At 30.1% G+C, this 18544-nt stretch overlaps 2 protein-coding genes across 2 annotated transcripts; one reads left to right on the plus strand and one right to left on the minus strand.

Annotated features, from left to right (window-relative positions):
• Positions 1 to 2309: 2309 nt before the first annotated feature.
• LOC100201743 (myogenesis-regulating glycosidase) lies at positions 2310 to 5422 on the plus strand. The gene has a single exon (XM_065816207.1). It carries the CDS (start codon positions 2659 to 2661, stop codon positions 4933 to 4935), a length of 2277 nt encoding a protein of 758 aa, XP_065672279.1. The 5' UTR covers positions 2310 to 2658; the 3' UTR covers positions 4936 to 5422.
• A 2544-nt stretch (positions 5423 to 7966) lies between these two features.
• Positions 7967 to 8320, minus strand: LOC136089731 (protein GVQW3-like). The gene has a single exon (XM_065815804.1). It carries the CDS (start codon positions 8318 to 8320, stop codon positions 7967 to 7969), a length of 354 nt encoding a protein of 117 aa, XP_065671876.1.
• Positions 8321 to 18544: the final 10224 nt, after the last annotated feature.

The raw sequence follows: 18544 nt of genomic DNA on the forward strand, positions 1-18544 counted from the left end.
AAACTATTTAGAGAAAACAAGGAAGTGTTCGAAAAAAACGCACAGCAAATCCTAGAGCTCTTGAACGGTTGGAGACTTCATTGGAAGAACATCCTGATTGGTCTGATAGATATCGAGCAAAAAAACTGAAGGTTTCCAATTTTTTTGTACACAAATTGCGACAGAGACTTGGATATCAAAGTTTTAAAGTAGTTAAAATGCCAAATTGAAACGATAAACAAAATTCAACCGCAAAGAGTCGAGCTCAAAAGTTGTATGACAACTTGTTAACAAAACATAATGGATGCATTTTAATGGATGACGAAACTTTTTAAAAATGGATTTTAAACAAATTCCTGGGCAGTGCTACTATGCTTTTAAAATAAGAGGAAATGTGAGTGATAAATACAAGTATGTAATGACTGATAAATTTTCGAAAAAATTGATGATTTGGCAGGCACTTTGCTCTTGTGGCAAAAAATCGCCAATTCATGTTTGTTTGGGCACAATAAAATCTTCGGAATACATGAAATGTTGTCTTTCTCGTATAAAACGACTAATTAAAGCTCATAGAAGTACTTCAGTATTGTTTTGGCCTGATTTAGCCATAATACATTACTCAAAAGATGCTCAAAAGTTTTACGATGATAATAGAGTGATGTTGGTTCCGAAAAAGATGAATCCTCCAAACTGCCCCGAATTACGTCCTATTGAAAAATATTGGGCCATCATAAAAAAGAAATTGAAATTAAGTGGAAAAACAGTAAAATCAGCTACAGATTTGAAGAAAAAATGGGATTACGCTGTTAAAACTTACAAAAATCACTCTGTCCGGAAACTTATGGGAGGCATCAAAATGAAAGTCAGAATTTTCTGTAAAACTTAATTTTTTTTGTTTTTTCCCTAATAATATGTAATCTTTACAGTCTTAATTTTTCAGAAATATGTTCATTTAAATACGTTTAAGCTTTCTTACATCCCTTTTTGATCAAGAAAGGTGGGCAGATTTTTCCGATAGCATGCCTTACTTTTTATGCTAATTTTACGGATGGATTAATTTTTTTAATTTAAAGGCGTTTTTCTAAAAGGGTATTAGTTAAGGCTTCGTATTTTTAAATTGTGAAAAACAGCCACTATAAATCAATTATGTAACAGACCGACCATAACCCGTATTACGGGTTGCTTTCTGCAAGTGAAATATAAATAAATTTTTCTAATAATTACAAGTCTTTTTTGCTCTTGCTGTTTTGTCTTGATTTTTTGCTATATGCTGTATTGATTTTATGCTCAAGCTGTTTTGTTTTGATTTGCACTAAATTTTATTGGCTTAACATTTAGGTTAGCGTTTAATATTATTCTTTAGTTTTTAATCATAATCATAAGAATGAACTTTTTTTTTATGACTATGTTTTAGTGGTCTAAGACCTTCTTAGTTCCATTTGTATAGCGTTACGTACAAACGTCTGTAAGTATAAACGTCTTTAGCATATGTTGAATTTGCAGACATTAAGAGGAGTTCTTAAACCCTCCAAAACAACACTGATGACAGCGCACTTAACCACTGAGTTATCAATGAAATACATTTAGCAGAAAACCAAACCTAATTATAAATCTCTTATAAGCTCTACGTATGCGTAAAAAGTGCGCTTGTTAATTTTTTTGCTCTTAAGGTTTTTATTCAGAACAAAATATTTTACTAAAAAATATAGAAGTAAAAAGGAATAGGTATAGATATAATCGGTGAGGAATAGATGTGTATACAAATGGTAGGTTTAGTAAAGACCCGTATTTTACGGATCCGGAAAGCAAAGACCAGTATTTTTACGGGCCCAATCTCAGCTAGTACACAAATAATATCGGCGTCATAGTTTTTGTTTGTCTATTTATTTATAACTATTTATTGTATTGTATATATAAGTAAATAAATCAAAATGTATTTAAAACAAGTAAAATTAAAAACGAGTTTTTAAAACCCAAATTTTTTATATGTTAAGAAAACACAAACTCTGTAATTAATTTTTTCTGATATTACTGTTTTACTTTATTAACATTCGGCTGTATGCCTGTGAAAAAAATAAAAAGTTCAGGAATAAGCAAGACTCGAACCTTTCATTTACGAAGCCAACGTCTTATCCAAATTTGCTAAACGCAGGGATAAGTAACTCAACAATCAATATAGTTATTAATAAAAGTTTTATTCTTTTTTTCATATAAAAAATAAGCTTAATTAAAATTAACTAAATTAAATGACTTATTATTAAACTAATTATTGAATATTGTATTGTCATCAAGCAAGATTATGTACGCAAAATTTGAAGAAAATCTATCATCAGGAAGTGATTCTAAAATTGATTGCAGGATTTGATGCTCACAGACAAACAAAGAAAAAAACAAACAAACAGACGGAGGCGACGTGTTAATAAAAGCATTGAAATAAAAAAAAAACATTTTCGAAATATTTGCTATGCTGTTTAACCCGACAAATAAAAAAGTCGATTCTGCATTTTATCTCTTTTTAAAGTTTAGATTATGCATTATTGTTGCATTAGTATGAGCATTTGGTATTCGACTATTCATAAAAGGCTGCTTAGTTAAATGAATTACTTTATTAAATAAGTACTTTTTCTAAACATACTTTAAATATAATCTTTAAAAAACGAACAGAAGTCATCTATATTGATGCCAGAAAGACTACTTTCATCTTTTTCCGAAAGTAGTAGTAATACTAATCCAGTTAGCAGGATATTCACTAACAACTCAAGTTACGCTCGCGATACGAGTATTAGTTCTTTAAACAACTCATCAAATGTAAGTAGTTTTAAAAATAGTTATTCACATTCGAGCAATACTGCGGAACATGCTTTACTAAATCGTCTATCAACTAAGAGTATTGTTCCAAAAATCAACTATGAGTTTTGCAAAAAAGTCAGAGTGTCAATGGCACTACTTGGTATACTATTACTCGTTGCTGCAATTTTTATGCTGAGTTTTTATTTGCCAAAGCAGTATGAAAATGTTACTAAAAAAGATGAAACTAATAAAAAGGATTTCGTATGGGATAAAAATATCTACATTAAAGATATGATTTTAAGTTTAGCTAATAACTTTTCAAAACTAGAATATGATAATCAACATAATTTTGCATTAAATGTTTTTTTCGGAGAATTATTATCAGATGCTGCTAAACAAAACTCTACACTAATAAAAAAAGAAAGATTTATCGAAATGACTTTTTATGATGATGAACTAATCACATTTACCATTACAAAGCAAAACTTTAGTGAACAATGTTATGAAATCCATTGGAAAGCTAATTATCACACAAAACTTCAAGATTGCTTTGATGTCAAAAATTCACATTGGTTTGGGTTAGGAGAGTTATTTTCACAAAAATGGCCTTTAAATAAAGTAACTTTTCCAATGACTCCATTTTTAACATCTGATTTTCTAGACAAATATCAGCCAAAATTATTTGGAGGTGTTTTAGAGCCTCTAATAGTGAATTCTTTGGGTGGCGGAATTTATGTTGCTGATTATGTTCCATTACATGTTAGTATGAATGATAATACTTTGTCTAGGTTTTGTATTAAAGCTGACTATAACAACTATCATATGGCATACACTGATAGCTTAAGTAATGAGCTTAATTACACAATTTGCTTTGCTGATAACATCAAGAACGTGCATAAATTACTTTTTGATCAGTTTATTAATAAACCAGATGGCGTTCCTGATAGAGAAATGTTTACTAAACCAATTTGGTCAACATGGGTTCGATATCAAAAAAATATTAATGGTGTTAAGTTAAAGGAATTTGTTAATGAAATTAAAGCGCATAACTTTGAAGGGAGTCAAATAGAAATAGATGACCAATATTCCAGCGCATATGGTGATTATGACTTTGATACTAAAAAATTTTCAGATATCAACAAAATTATGGAACAAATCAAAGAAGCTGGATTCCGTGTTACTGTTTGGGTTTATCCTTTTTCAAATATTGGATCCAAAAGTTTGAATCATTACAAAGATTTTGTTGTTGTTGGAGAGAAAGGAATACCAGGACTGACAGAGTGGTGGGATGGAATTGGTGCAATAATAGATACAACAAGTGAAAGTGCCAGACAAAACTTCATTAACAGATTGCTCGATTTCAAAAAGCTAGGGATTGATGGTTTCAAATTTGATGCAGGTGAAGTGAACTACTTGCCATACATGTATAAACTAAACACACCACAGGTTAATCCAAATTACTTTAGCTATAACTATGTAAAGATAGCATCAGCTATATCAGGAAACCTCTCAGAAGTTAGAGTGGGTTATAAATCACAAAGGTTTTCGGTTTTTGTGAGAATTCTAGACCGTTCAACTATATGGGAAGTTCATAATGGTTTAAGATCAGTTTTAACAGCCGTTCTTACTTTAGGCATTCTTGGTTATCCATTTATTTTACCAGATATGGTAGGTGGTAATACTTGTAATTACAAACCAGATTGTAATTATAAATATAAACTAAATCGTGAGTTATATGTTCGATGGACACAACTAAGTATTTTTTTACCAGCTATTCAATTTTCTGTAACCCCATGGGATTATGATAATGATGTTGTTACATTAGTTCAAAATGCTTTAATGATTAGAAAGTATTTATCAGACGAAATTTACAAAGCTGCTTGTGAAGCTAAATCAACAGGTAATCCTATCATTCGTCCACTATGGTGGTACTGGCCATATGATAAAGAAGCAATTATTACAGACTCACAATTTATGCTTGGAGAAAATTTTCTGATTACACCAGTTCTTGATCAAAATGTTGTCTTGCATCAGGTTTATTTACCAGTCGGTATTTGGGAAAAGCAATGGGGTGAAAAAACAATGTTTAATATTACTAAGGGCAGTTTCCAAAACTTCAATGTGACATTGTCTGATATATGTTATTTTAAACTTGTAAAAACATAGCAGTTTCTAAAAATGTGGCCTGGTCTTACATTTTCTTAAAGGATGTTTAAAAGGTTTTTTACATTTGCTAAATTTTTTGCTGATTTTTTATTTGTTAATGTATAACTTTATAGTCATCTTTATTACATTTAAGTTTTAATTTTTCTATGAATTTTTCATAAATATATCAATTTACCTTAACTTTTTAATTTTAGTTTTTATCTTTGTATTAGTTTTCAAGTCATTATCTTTGGTTTTCTTTTATTTATAGGTTATCTGAAGTAAGGCCTTTTTTGAACGGCTTTGAAAAAAAACACATAAAAAGTGAGAACAAGCAACACATTGTGTGTTTATTTTTAAAAGTGTTGCAATATTTAAAATTATTCAAATTCAAAATGTGTTGTACATATAAAGGTGAACTATTTATTGACCACGACTAGTATTTTTCATGTTAAGTGTGTTAAGAATGTTTTTATACAAAAGTAAAATACAAAGTTACTAAATTAAAGTGGTTAGGCTATCTTTTTTAATACATTGAAATTTTGGCGCCAGGGCCGACAACGCCGGGGAGGGGGGCTTGTGTCTAACTTTTTTTCTAGGACCTTTTTTTTTTTATATATACCACATTATTAAATATGAAATATGGTCAAAATGCGTGTTTAAAATTTTTTTTTGAATCTTAAAATAAACAGTAATATTCTAATGCGTTTTATATAAACAGCATAAGTTTACTTAATGTAAAATTATGAAAATTTCTATAATATATATATATATATATATATATATATATATATATATATATATATATATATATATATATATAAATTATATATATATAATTTAAAGCAGTTATTTTTCATAGTAAAAGATGGTTGCATAAAAAACTATTAAAACAGTTATAAACTTATTGCTTATTTAGATAAGCTCGTGTTGTGGAAGACTTTTAATATTTCTCCGCTAGATTTAAATACCCCTTATCAAACTGGTCATCATAAATATTGAGTTAAGGATGTTCTAAAGTGTTCACTTATATAAAAACCATTATAAAAGTACAATCTTATTTTATCTAACGTCAGTTTTCACGTGAAGCGAGTGGCCTTACTCATCACGGGCATCAAAGTTCTACTTTCACGAAGCAACTTTTTTGTATATCTACAGGTGGAAACTATTCCATTTTTTTTTAACAAAGATAAATTTTTATGTTTTTGTTTGAATAGAGCATTAGTCAGTTTTGTAAAAAATCAAGTTTAATAAAACTCTTTTTTAGAGATAAGGACCTTTATAAGAAACTAAATTCATAAAATGATTGTCTTATCTCGCTCTCTATGTATAAATAATCTCGCTCTCTATGTATATATTATCTATGTATATGTATATATTATCTATGTATCTCTATGTATATATTATCTCGCTCTCTATGTATATATAAATTTTACTGAAAACATTTCAAAATATAAACATTGGTATCCGGATAAATATTTTAACAACTGATAGATACGTCATCATTATGAAATTCAAACAAAAACAAAGTATAATAATAACTGAATTTTTAAAAAGTATTTGCCTTTAAGTTTCTTTAAACTGACTCAAATCTTTTTATCCGATTATGTTATTGTCATATCCTGTTTTTCGTTTTAATGCTTGATTAATGCCGTAAAATGTGAACTTATTGTGGAACGTTTACTGTTCAAGTTAGTTTACTATAAAACTTTGAGCTTTGTGTATGAAGTTTAAATAATATAATAATGTTTCATTTATATTCTTAATATTGTTTTTAAACAAAATAAGTTATTGTGCTTGGTCAGTAATTAGTTTTTAGTTTTTTTCTTAATTTAAAATTAAGTTCTTAATTTTTTACTTTACATTAGGGGTCGTCCATAAAGTACATACTCGGTGTAGTTAAGGCAATTTTAAAATATTATAGCGTCTGTATGATATTTAACGGAAATATGTCGTATGACTACGACATATTTCCGTTAAATGATCAGGTCTGTAAATTATCAAAAGACGAAAAAAATTTAAAAGATAAACTTTGCGGCATCATAAAATAAAATAAAAGTTTATAGCAAAAAATCTTCATAATCGCTTGTCCAAATTTGAATAAGATTTTAAACAAATAAGTTTTTTAGGTGAAATAAACATCATAGTTAAATAATACGACCCATTCTGATTGTTTATTGGCAATTTTCTTAATTATAAGCTCTTTCTTGGTCGGATTTTGAAAACGATCTAAAGACTCCAAAATAGTGTTTCCTAGATTCACTAAGAGGAGTAGTAAAAAGGTTTTGAAAATTATATATATACGAGAGTGGTCTGAAAAGTTTCCAACCTAACAAAAATAGGAGGCATTTTATTTTTTAGAAATTTTATTTTTAATTTTTAACATAATCTCCTTGTAATTCTACACACTTTTCCCAGCGATGGTCCCATCTCTGTAACCCGTCCAAATAGTACTCGGCAATTTTCTCTGCAAAATAATTATTCACAAAGGTGATCGTTTCTTCGTTTGATAAAAATTTCTGACCTCCGAGCGGTATTTTTAAATTAGGGAACAAGAAGAAGCCACTTGGGGCCAGATCTGGTGAGTAAGGCGGATGGTCAAGCAGTTCAAACCGTAGTTCGTGAATTTTCGCCATGGCAACCGCTGAGGTGTGAGACGGTGCGTTGTCTTGGTGAAACAGGATTTTCTTTTTCTGCAAATGTGACCATTTTTCCGCAAGTTGTTCCTTTAGCTTGTCAAACAATGATGGGTAGTATGCTTCTGTAATGGTTTTTCCTTTTTAAAGATAATCAATTAAAATAACTCCACGATCTCAAAAATCACTTTTTCAGCCAAAAAAACAGTTTTTGCTTTTTTTGGAGCCAGTTCCCCATTTGCAACCCACTGTTTGGACTGTATTTTTGTTTCGGGCGTATAATGGTGTACCCAAGTTTCATCTACAGTAATTAATCGTCGCTAAAACTCGGATTTATTGCGTCTAAACAGCGTCATCAGAGCGTTGAAAATGTTCATTCGAACACGTTTTTGATCCAACGTGAGCAAACGTGGCATTCAACGCGCAGACAGCTTTCTCATGCCTAAAATTTCATGTAACATATGACAAATACGTTGTTTTGATATGTTCATAACCTCTGCTATCTCTCTCACTTTAATTCGGCGATCGTCTAGCACCGTTTGGTGAACTTTTGCGATGTTTTCATCGGTAGTTGCAGTTTTTAGATGTCCTGAACGTTCATCGTCTCCCAAGCTCTGACGGCCACGTTTGAATTCAGCTGCCCAAAATTTCACTGTGGTAAATGGTGGTGCAGAGTCCCCGTACACAGAATCCATCTCATCTTTGATTTGCGTAGGTGTATTGCCTTTCAACAAATAGTTAATGACAGCTCGATACTCGATTTTTTCCATTTTCACAAAATTACTCAATAAACTCACTCAAACAACTGTTTTATAACAACTGCGCGTTCAAAATGGCTGAATATTTGGTGAATAACTATCAACATATGAACAAACAAAAATCACTTGTTTTTATTTACGAGTGCTGCCATCTTCATGTCGAGATCAGAAACTTTTCAGACCACCCTCGTAAAAAAAAAAAAACTTTCTTTAAATATTAAAAAAAAACCTGAAGGAAAAAAAATTATAACATTTAAAGCTCTTGTTTGGACATAATATGCTGTTAAAATCATACTAATTCCATTTTAAGCTCTTGTTTGGACATAATATGCTGTTGAAACTAATTCCAACTTTTAGGTATATGTGTAAAAATTTAAAATAATTTACATTATTATATATCATTAAAAAGTGCATAAATTTAATATTATAAAAGTGAAAGTTTCATAGAAATTGGGTTATTCTATAAAATAATATGAGCATTTAAGTAACAAAATTTGACAGCAAGGAGCCCTTAAAAAAACCTAAGAACCGTATTTCACTCCAAGGCGTTCCATTAAAGCTGCATAATTCTATGAATTGATCACTACAAGTCAAAGGGAGGAATATGAAGGCTAGGACTTTAAAAATTGCGCGGGATTTCCATCAAGCATTACTAATTGCTGGTAGTTTTTGAAAATGAATATTGGGAAATTTATGATACTTCTCATAATATATGAACGCTTGTGACAAGTTGTACAAGAATTTCATGTCATCACGCCACCCCAAATTTACGTCTGGTAATTCTGGGATATCTATTTGAGAAAATTTTTTTTTTTTTAAATCTTTATACTTTGTGGTGATTTAAAAAATGAATGGATACGAAATATTTGAAGAATAATTTGAAATACTGCATTTATTGCAAGCCGTAAAACTCTAAAATGTGATGATGAAATCCAACGTACTGGGAACTGGTTATGTATTGTTGCATGCAATGTTTTTGGATTTTCAAAACAATACCATTTTTGAAGCCCGTATTTGTGTTCGTTGTTTCACATATAATAATCTTAATGGCATCCAATACTTCATACGTTGTTAAAACAGCCATTAAACTATCAATATTTTGTGTCAGCTTTTCCATTTTTTAGTGAGAGAACACCAAGTCGAATTTCACGCATAGAGTTCTTTAAAACAACAATTTCCTTTTATTCTTCCAGATGTTTACCATCAAAATGCAAACACCACTTTTAATAACGAAGAAAAATTTTGAAATGTTTGGATAAAAATTCTGCTTCTTTACATAAAGCTTTATACACACCAGGTTGAGACAGCGTTGGAACTGTGTAACCGTCTTTTTTTAGAATATCCATAACTATAGATACTTTTTTCGTTGATAAGTTTGTCTTTGTCTTAAAGTTTAAATTGTTTAACTAATCTTCGCCAAAATCTTAGAGAATGTAAATTATAACAAGTATACATTGATTGCAAAAGCGCTAAAGAGGGGGGAGGAGAGTGGTGCACGGCCCTTTTCCCCAAGAAGCACGCTTTACATGCTTCATTAGTGCATCACACTTGGGTGGAATATTGCCAACTGCCAGTTCTTTTGAGTAAAAAAATACTGTTATGCAGAATTTACACTTGTTTGCTCAGCAGTTCGGTCATACAATAAAATGACAAATCTTTCTAGTAACAAAATTGTTTACTCAGTCATTGGATCATGAGCTGCAAAAAGTGCCAAAAAGGCATCATTTACATAATTGAAAGAAAGCCAAGTAGACCCTGCTGCTTTTTTACCTTTGCTACAAAAAGCTGAGGTTAAATCGCTACCAGTAAGTGCATGGAAAGCCGGTAAAGCATTTGATTTTAATAGTCCAAGACTGTTGGCTATTTCATGTGTTTCAATATAACGGAAATTCTTTCCAGTGCCAAATGCAACCCACAGCTGATTGCATAACACTTTGTGCCAAAAGGATATTGATATGATAAGAACATTTCTATCTACTGTGCGTATTGCAATAATCTTGTAACCAGCCTTTGCTGCATGATATGGATGTAAAATGAGGCGATTATTAGCCTCTTCATGAGAGCATGGTTCAAGATTTTCTAAGGTACAAGAGCTTGTATAAAGAACATGTTCTTCGACAGTGGCTATTTTAACTTTTGACTCGAGTAACTGAATTGAAACTGCTTTCTCAGATAAAAATTAAAAGAGCTCTGTTTTGTTGTGATCATCCCTCAGAAATTCTTGCCATTAATGTGGGACAGGCACGTAAGGTCCAACATTTACTCCGACTCTAGTTCCTCACTTTTCACGTGTAGAAGATTTCAAGCTTTGAGCTTTATAAGTGTCCCAAACAAAATCTAACCTTTCGTTGTAGCGATTTGTAAACGGAGATAAGGCAGAAATATGTCTGACGCATAAGTTGCAAATGTCTTAGCTGTAACAGGCTTTAATAATTAAACAATTGCAGCTCCATTAAGAGCCATCATATGAAATGTAGAAGGATCAGTGCTTAGTTCAGTGTTGCTTTGGGTAATTTTTTCTAAGCATGTAATTAAATCAGACTTGGTTCCAAATTGTAGAGTTCCAAATTCAGAGATTGAAGAGGGATATGACTAATTTTCATGCTCAAAAAATGTTTCCAAACTCCTGTCTCTAGTTTGACAACAATTGTATAATCTGGAAAATAACTCAAAGTCGCTTTGCGTTGATTTTAAGCGTTTGTTAACATTTGAAGCGATTGCTAAATGCCAAATTGTAAATGGGGACAGATTGTTGCGTTTTAGGGCTGCATATACACTAGCAGATCTGTTAACAAATCAATCTTGAACAAATTCTTTGTACTGAGTTTGGCTTACATCAAGAACTGATTTAATATTGGCTGTAGTACAGCTCACAATATGCCTGTTATGTAATACCACAAGATTTTCAATGTTATCTTGAAATGAGTTGCCCATATCAACTAATGTATCAACTAAAGTATTTACATCATGTTTGAAAGCTGTCTGAATATTTTCCTATTGATCACGATATTTATAATCTGCATTGACCTCATACATCCCAAATTGAAATTACTCTACAAACCTAGATACTTTGGTCCATGCAATCATCCAATAACGTAATGCGTGTTCGTCTTGTGTTAAGCCAATAGTACTACCATTAGCTTTACTACTTTAACTACTGCGTTGCACTAAAATATTATTAAAATTTTATATTATACAAATAATATAAAATATTAATAATATAAACATATAAATATGTATATATATATATATATATATATATATATATATATATATATATATATATATATATATATATATATATATATATATATATATATATATATAGATATATATATACATATATATATGTATATATATATATATATATATATATATATATACATATTCATATATGCATATATATATATATATACATATATATATATATATGTATATATATATATATATATATATATATATATATATATATATATATATATATATATATATATATAAACATATATATATATATATATAGATATATATATATATATGTCAATCATGATGAAATCATGACTTCACATTTGATGGTTTGATGAAATCACACTTATCAGTTTTCTAACTATTATACTACGAAATACTGCGATGACATTCTCCCAAAAATCTTGAAGATGCAAAATTATGGATCAAATCCATAAATAGAACTGTTGTGGATAGAAACGGCAAAAAAAACAATTTTGTTGCTCGTGTAGGATCTACTAAAGTCTGTTCTAACCATATCGCTGTAGGTTATTACAAGACTGAATTCAACGTACCAACTTTATACATGCAAGGATACAACAAAACAAATGATAGAGTTAAACGTAAACCACTGACTATTAGAGAGCCACCAAAAAAAAGTTAAAAAAACTCAATACATCATCCCATTTTGTCAGCACTATTCATTTTGATACAGTCGAACAAGAAGTATGTACAGAGACTACAAAGATTAATGATTTTCATAATTATTGTGTTACTTATGCGGAAAGCAGTGCTTGTTGCAGGATGTTTCAAGAAGATCTTTGTTTACTTTTACGTAAAAAGCAAGATGATTGTCTTAATTTTTTTAACCAACTAGACTCGGCAAATAAAACAATAAAACATCTTAATAAAGAAATCATTGGCTTAAAAGAAAAAATTAAAAAGTTGCAAAGATTATCCTATTCTGAAATAAGTAAAAATGATACATTACTGAAAAGTATGACGGGTATACAAACAGGTTTAATGTATGATTGGTTATACAAGCACTTTAAACATAAAGTTCCATTTCTCACAAACTACCGTGATTCTTCTTCAAACAACACACTAAACAATGAATTAACCACCATGAAAATGTTTGGTCCATTGAAGCAAATGAATGGTAAAGATCTTATGCTTTTGACTTTAATGAAGATTCGAATGGGGTGTAGCCATGAAGACTTATCTTATCGTTTTGGTCTTTCAAAAGCAAAATTTTCAATAACAAAGATTTTGAAATAATATTTATTTATCAATAAAATAAAGTTAGTTATTCAGAGTGACATAAAACCAAAAAATTGCCAAAAAATTTAATTTAGCAAAAACATATTACTTTGAAATAAGTTTTAATAAAGATACCCAGCTGCACAACCACAATCTGCAGATTTTATTGTACCTGGATTTTTTTTAATCAATACCCAAACATTATAAACAGGATTATTGCTTTTTTGTTCAGGTAAACAATAAGCTAAAAAATAGCAATACTCAGAGTCAGAGTTGATATTGTGATACCGAATATTGGAAAGATGGTCTAATTTAAATAAACTTTTGCCACCTCGAAAATCTTTTCTAGCATTTCTTTTGTTTAAATAGCTTTACATAAAATACCTAAAATCAAAATCTGAAAAACATAAACAAAATTATAAACTTATTTGAAAAGCTTCGCAAAAATGCAAAAAAAAACTACTATTCAAACTTGCTTAATAAATATCAGCACAACTCAAAATGCGTCTGGCAAATCATGAAGGAGGTGTCTGGAAAACTTAAACCAAATAAAAATTTACTCCCAAATTTTATACAAATTGATAACAAATTGATAAATGACTCAAATGATATTGCATTTGAATTTAATAAGCTTTTCACCACTATCGGTACAAAATTAAGCGATAGTATTTCATTCATTAAAGATTTGTTGATGAGTTCGAAACATCAATAAGCTCTAATCTAAATTTTACCGAGTTAACTTTTAATGAATTTGAGGTTGCTTTTAAGTCATTAAAACGTAATAAAGCTACTGGGTATGATGATATTAACACAAATATTGTGATTGATTCCTACGATGTTATAAAAGATATTCTTTATAAAACCTTCAGAGCATCCATTGCACAAGGGTCTTTTCCAGATAAACTAAAAATAGCAAAAGTAACTCCAATCTTTAAGACAGGGGATCGTACAAATATAACAAATTATCGCCCTATTTCAGTTCTTCCAGTTTTTTCAAAAATTTTGGAAAGAATAATGTACAACCGAATCTACTCATATCTTGTTGAAAATAAAATTCTATACGAAAACCAATTTGGTTTCAAAAAAAATAATTCAACCGAGCATGCCATTCTTCAACTAACGCGCAATATAACTGACTCTTTTAAAGACTCTTGTTTTACACTAGGAGTGTTTATTGATTTGTCTAAGGCATTTGATACTGTCAATCATCAAATTCTGTTAAAAAAACTAATATCATATGGTATTAAAGATAAAACCCTATTATGTTTTGAAAGTTATCTTACTAACCGTAAACAGTTTGTTTACAATAAAGATTCTATATCTCATCTATTAATGAATATAACATGTGGTGTTCCACAAGGATCCATACTTGGTTTACTTATTTTTTTAATATACATAAATGATAAGTGATCTTCATAAATCATCAAACTTAACAACAATAAACTTTGCAGATGACACTAACTTGTTTTTGTCTCATAAAGATATTAATATGCTTTTTACTAATATGACAAATGAATTAAAAAAAGTATCTGTTTGGTTTAAACAAAATAGATTGTCTCTAAATATAGAAAAAACTAAATGGACACTTTTTTATCCACCTTCAAAAAAACAGAAACTGCCTCATATCGTGCCAGACCTTTTAATTGATAATATAATAATAAAAAGAAAAAAAGTTACTAAGTTTCTTGGAGTATATATTGATGAGAATCTATCTTGGAGAAATCATATTGATAATACCTCCAATAAAATCGCTAAATGCATCGGAATTCTCTATAAAGCAAAAAATATATTATGTAAACACCAGTTAACACAATTATATTATTCATTTATACATTGTCATATAAACTACGCGAATATTATATTCTTTGAACAGCAATAAAGTGTTTTGTTTTTGTTGCAAACTTTTTGGGATAACTTCTTCACCATTCCGGCAAGGAATGAACACTTGGGAAGGCTTGTCAAAAAAACTTAAAGAGCACGAAACATGCAGTGCACATTTCAAGTGCTTTGAACAATGGATGACTTTACGAAAAGGTTAACTGATATTTTCTTCAATTTATTGCTTTGTTACTTTTTTTTTCTTAATTAATTTCTTTTTCCTCAATTTTGGTAATGCAGGCATTGCAAATCAAGCTACCATAGACGAGAAACAACAAAAGTTGCTTCATAAAGAGCGGATGTTTTGGAGGGCTGTGTTAGAAAGGATACTAGACATTACCTTATTTCTTTCTGCAAGAAATCTTGCATTCCGTGGTTCAGACACAGCCATCGGTTCAAAGAGCAATGGAAACTTTCTTGGGATGTTTGAATTACTGGCTAAGTATGATACCGTTCTCAATGAGCTTATGCAAAGAATTCAGGACAAAGAAACCAAGGAGCACTACTTGAGCACTGATACACAGAACGAGTTGATTAGACTTTTAGCGAGGGAGATTGAATCCAAAAACCTTTCTAAGGTAAAAAAAGCAAAATACTATTCTATTATTTTAGATTGTACGCCAGACGTTTCGCACAAAGAACAAATGAGCATTATTCTGCGATCAGTAACATGTACTCATGGAGTAGGTATCGACATTTCCGAAAATTTCTTTGGATATCTCACAGTAAATGATACCACTGGAAAAGGGCTTTTCAATGCATTTTTAAATCAGGCAAAAAATTGGGATCTAAATATTTTAGACTGTCGAGGTCAATCTTACGATAATGGTGCTAATATGAAAGGAAAAGTAAAAGGTGTTCAAACAAGGTTTCTGGAAATGAATCCTAAGGCTTTACATGTTCCATGTGCTAATCATTCAATCAATCTTGTTATTGTTGATGGTACACTGTCATCCATCAGTGCAATTTCTTATTTTGGTGTTCTTTCAAGGTTATACACGCTCTTTTCATCGTCTCCTCCTCGATGGGAAATTTTAAAATCATGCGTGGCAGTTCCAGTCAAGCCACAATCAGATACCAGATGGGAAAGTAGAATAAACTGTGTTAAACCACTTCGCTTCTATTTAAAAGAAATCTTAGAGGCACTTGAAAAATTGGAAGAACATGCCTTAGAAAATAGAGATGAAGCAACAGCCACAGAAGTTCGATCGCTGACAGAATATATTAGAACATGGCCTTTCTTATTATCAATCATTATTTGGTATGACGTTTTATTTCAAATTAACAAATCAAGTAAGCTACTTCTGTCTTCTGCAACCTCTCTCGACATATTAGCTAGTGAAATAAATGCAACAAAAGCGTTTCTTTATGAGTATCGCGAAAATGGATTTTCTGACGCACGTGTTAAGGCATCAGAAATCGCAGAAGTATTGGGTATTGAAAAGGTTTTTTCGATGGTGCGTTCACGAAAAAAAAAATCTATTTATTTATACGAGTGTGTTGATCACACTTAGCAACCTGAACATCAGTATAAAGCAGATTTTTTTTTGCCACTAATTGATATATCAATTGCATCAGTAAAAGAGCGTTTTGAGCAGTTCAGCATTGTCACAAAGCTTTATGACTTTCTTTACCGATCTGAGAGTCTTATCAAAGCTTGTAATGAAAATTCTCTGTCTGTTTATTGCAAAAATTTGCGAATAAAGCTTGCTGATATAGATTCTGAGGATTTAGAATCGGAGTTAAAACGTTTTGTCATAGTTATAAAGGAGGAAAAAGTAGCTTTTTTGTAGCTTTATTTCTTTGTATTTTTAAATAGGTCAACAATGGTCGATGAACGTTTGTCTTCCTTAGCAATGCTGTCTATTGAGAACGAGGTTGCAAGAACATTAAGTTATGAAGGCATAATAAATGAGTTTGCAAGCATGAAAACACGTCGCAAACCCTTTTTTCGATGGTTTGCGACGTACTTCTATTATCTGCGTAATGCATTTACAGTAGTTAAAGAAACTTTTCACTAGTAACTCTATATCAATTTAACAATTATAAAATATATCTTTGAATTTAAGCGTTAATTTGATTGCATTTAGTCTTATGAACGGCGACGTTAAAATATGTCAGGTACCCATCTGTTTTGAAGTAACCTAAAAAATTTATTCACTTTTAAAAAAAAAAAAGAATTGGGGCCGTAATGGCTGGTTTTTTTTTTGGGGGGGGGCCCTAATCCACAAGCCACGGCACTGATCAGGAGATATTATTAATATCTACGTATAATTTAAATTATTCAAAAAAAGAGCATTGTTTTTTAAAGCCTAATTTCTTGGTAAATATTATTGTTACTTGCAAATAATAGACATATTCTGTAATAGTTTAAATTGTTTTGGTAGATTTTATATGAAATCTCATTGTTGTAGTTTATTATTGCAAAGAGCAGAAATTCCATAAAGAGTTCCTTGATCCACCAGTTAGTCCAAATGGATTGAAAGTGCTTTTCACAATTCAGTAGAATTATTATCTGTTGCTGTTGAAAATAGTATTACAACTCTTGAGATGACAGCATATTGTTCACACTGGTTGTAGCTATTAGATTGTACTATATTTGGTGTCTTAAAAACCTACTACAATACTTGTTGTTGTGATTTAATCAATACTTGCTCTGTCACTTTTTATACTGCACGTACCTGATTCACAGAATTAACTTTACGCTATCCATTAAATATAAAAATCATGTTTTTATTCGTGCAAATATGGTACCATAAATATTCAATCTGAAATATCACTGAAAAAAAAACGTACAAAAAACAAGTGGGTTTTAATTCAAACTCAACTTTTATTAGTTAATACAATTGAAACATTTTCCATAACATGTTATGAAAAATACAATGTATTTTTCATATTATGTTATGGAAAAGTTGTTGAACTTTTGCTTATGTTTTCAAAATGTTCGTTACATTTCTGACAATAGAAGTTTGTTTATAAATAGTTTCAAATATACTAGAATGCAATCAAATGTATTTCTTGAATTTATTGAAGCAGTTTCTTTATTTAATGAAACTGTCATTCCCTATTGCAAATAAAAGTGTTTTTGATTCAAGTCAATTATATAATAAAACAAGACCACTGAAACGAAAATTTAACAATTATCATGATGTTTTCTTTTACCCTAGGGTATGAGAAGTAAGAATGAAAACAAGAAGTTAAATTAAAACACTTTAGTTTAGCACTTCCATTATTTTATGAACGTGAAATTTTATGCTAAACTAAAGTATTTTGTTTTAACTTCCTGAAGCAATGCAAGACAAGTTGCATGATCTGATCAGGTATGAATCCAGACCTTTTTAGGTACTATAAGACCGGTATGGGCGCCAAAAAAATGGCTCAAAATAATAATTTCATGTTGTTTTTCTTTTTCTTTTTATATTAAAAATAGAAAAAAAAGTTCTTTCAAATGCTAGTTTTCTGTATATTTTAGTTTATTTAGCCAGTAATGTTTACAAATAAGGTTTGCAGCAGGTTTAGAGTTAGGGCTAAATAAAACCAATGGGCATTCACTGATGACATCATACAGGAAGCCGAATAATTATCTTATATAAGTCCAGGATAATACACTTTATATTACCCATTTAGATTTGATTAAATATGCCCGAATGAGTGCTTGTAATGTTTATATGATTCTTAATGAGTGCTTGTAATGTTTGTATATAAAATAATAGATGTGTAGCATTTTGTTTATAATCGATATCTCATTTAAAAAACCGACCGACTCTTATTTGTTCCATTTTTAATCCAATTATTAATAATTTTGATTATTTTGCTAATTGATACTCAAAATAGATTGAAAGAATGTTTATGCTATATATGCTATTACTTTTAAAA

This window comes from Hydra vulgaris, chromosome 13 (genome assembly GCF_038396675.1).
Source record: "Hydra vulgaris chromosome 13, alternate assembly HydraT2T_AEP".
Classification (NCBI taxonomy): Eukaryota; Metazoa; Cnidaria; class Hydrozoa; order Anthoathecata; family Hydridae; genus Hydra; species Hydra vulgaris.

Coding starts and splice junctions, on each gene's coding strand:
- LOC100201743 (XM_065816207.1), top strand. CDS start 2,659: ATGCCAGAAAGACTACTTTCATCTTTTTCCGAAAGTAGTAGTAATACT.
- LOC136089731 (XM_065815804.1), bottom strand. CDS start 8,320: ATGGAAAAAATCGAGTATCGAGCTGTCATTAACTATTTGTTGAAAGGC.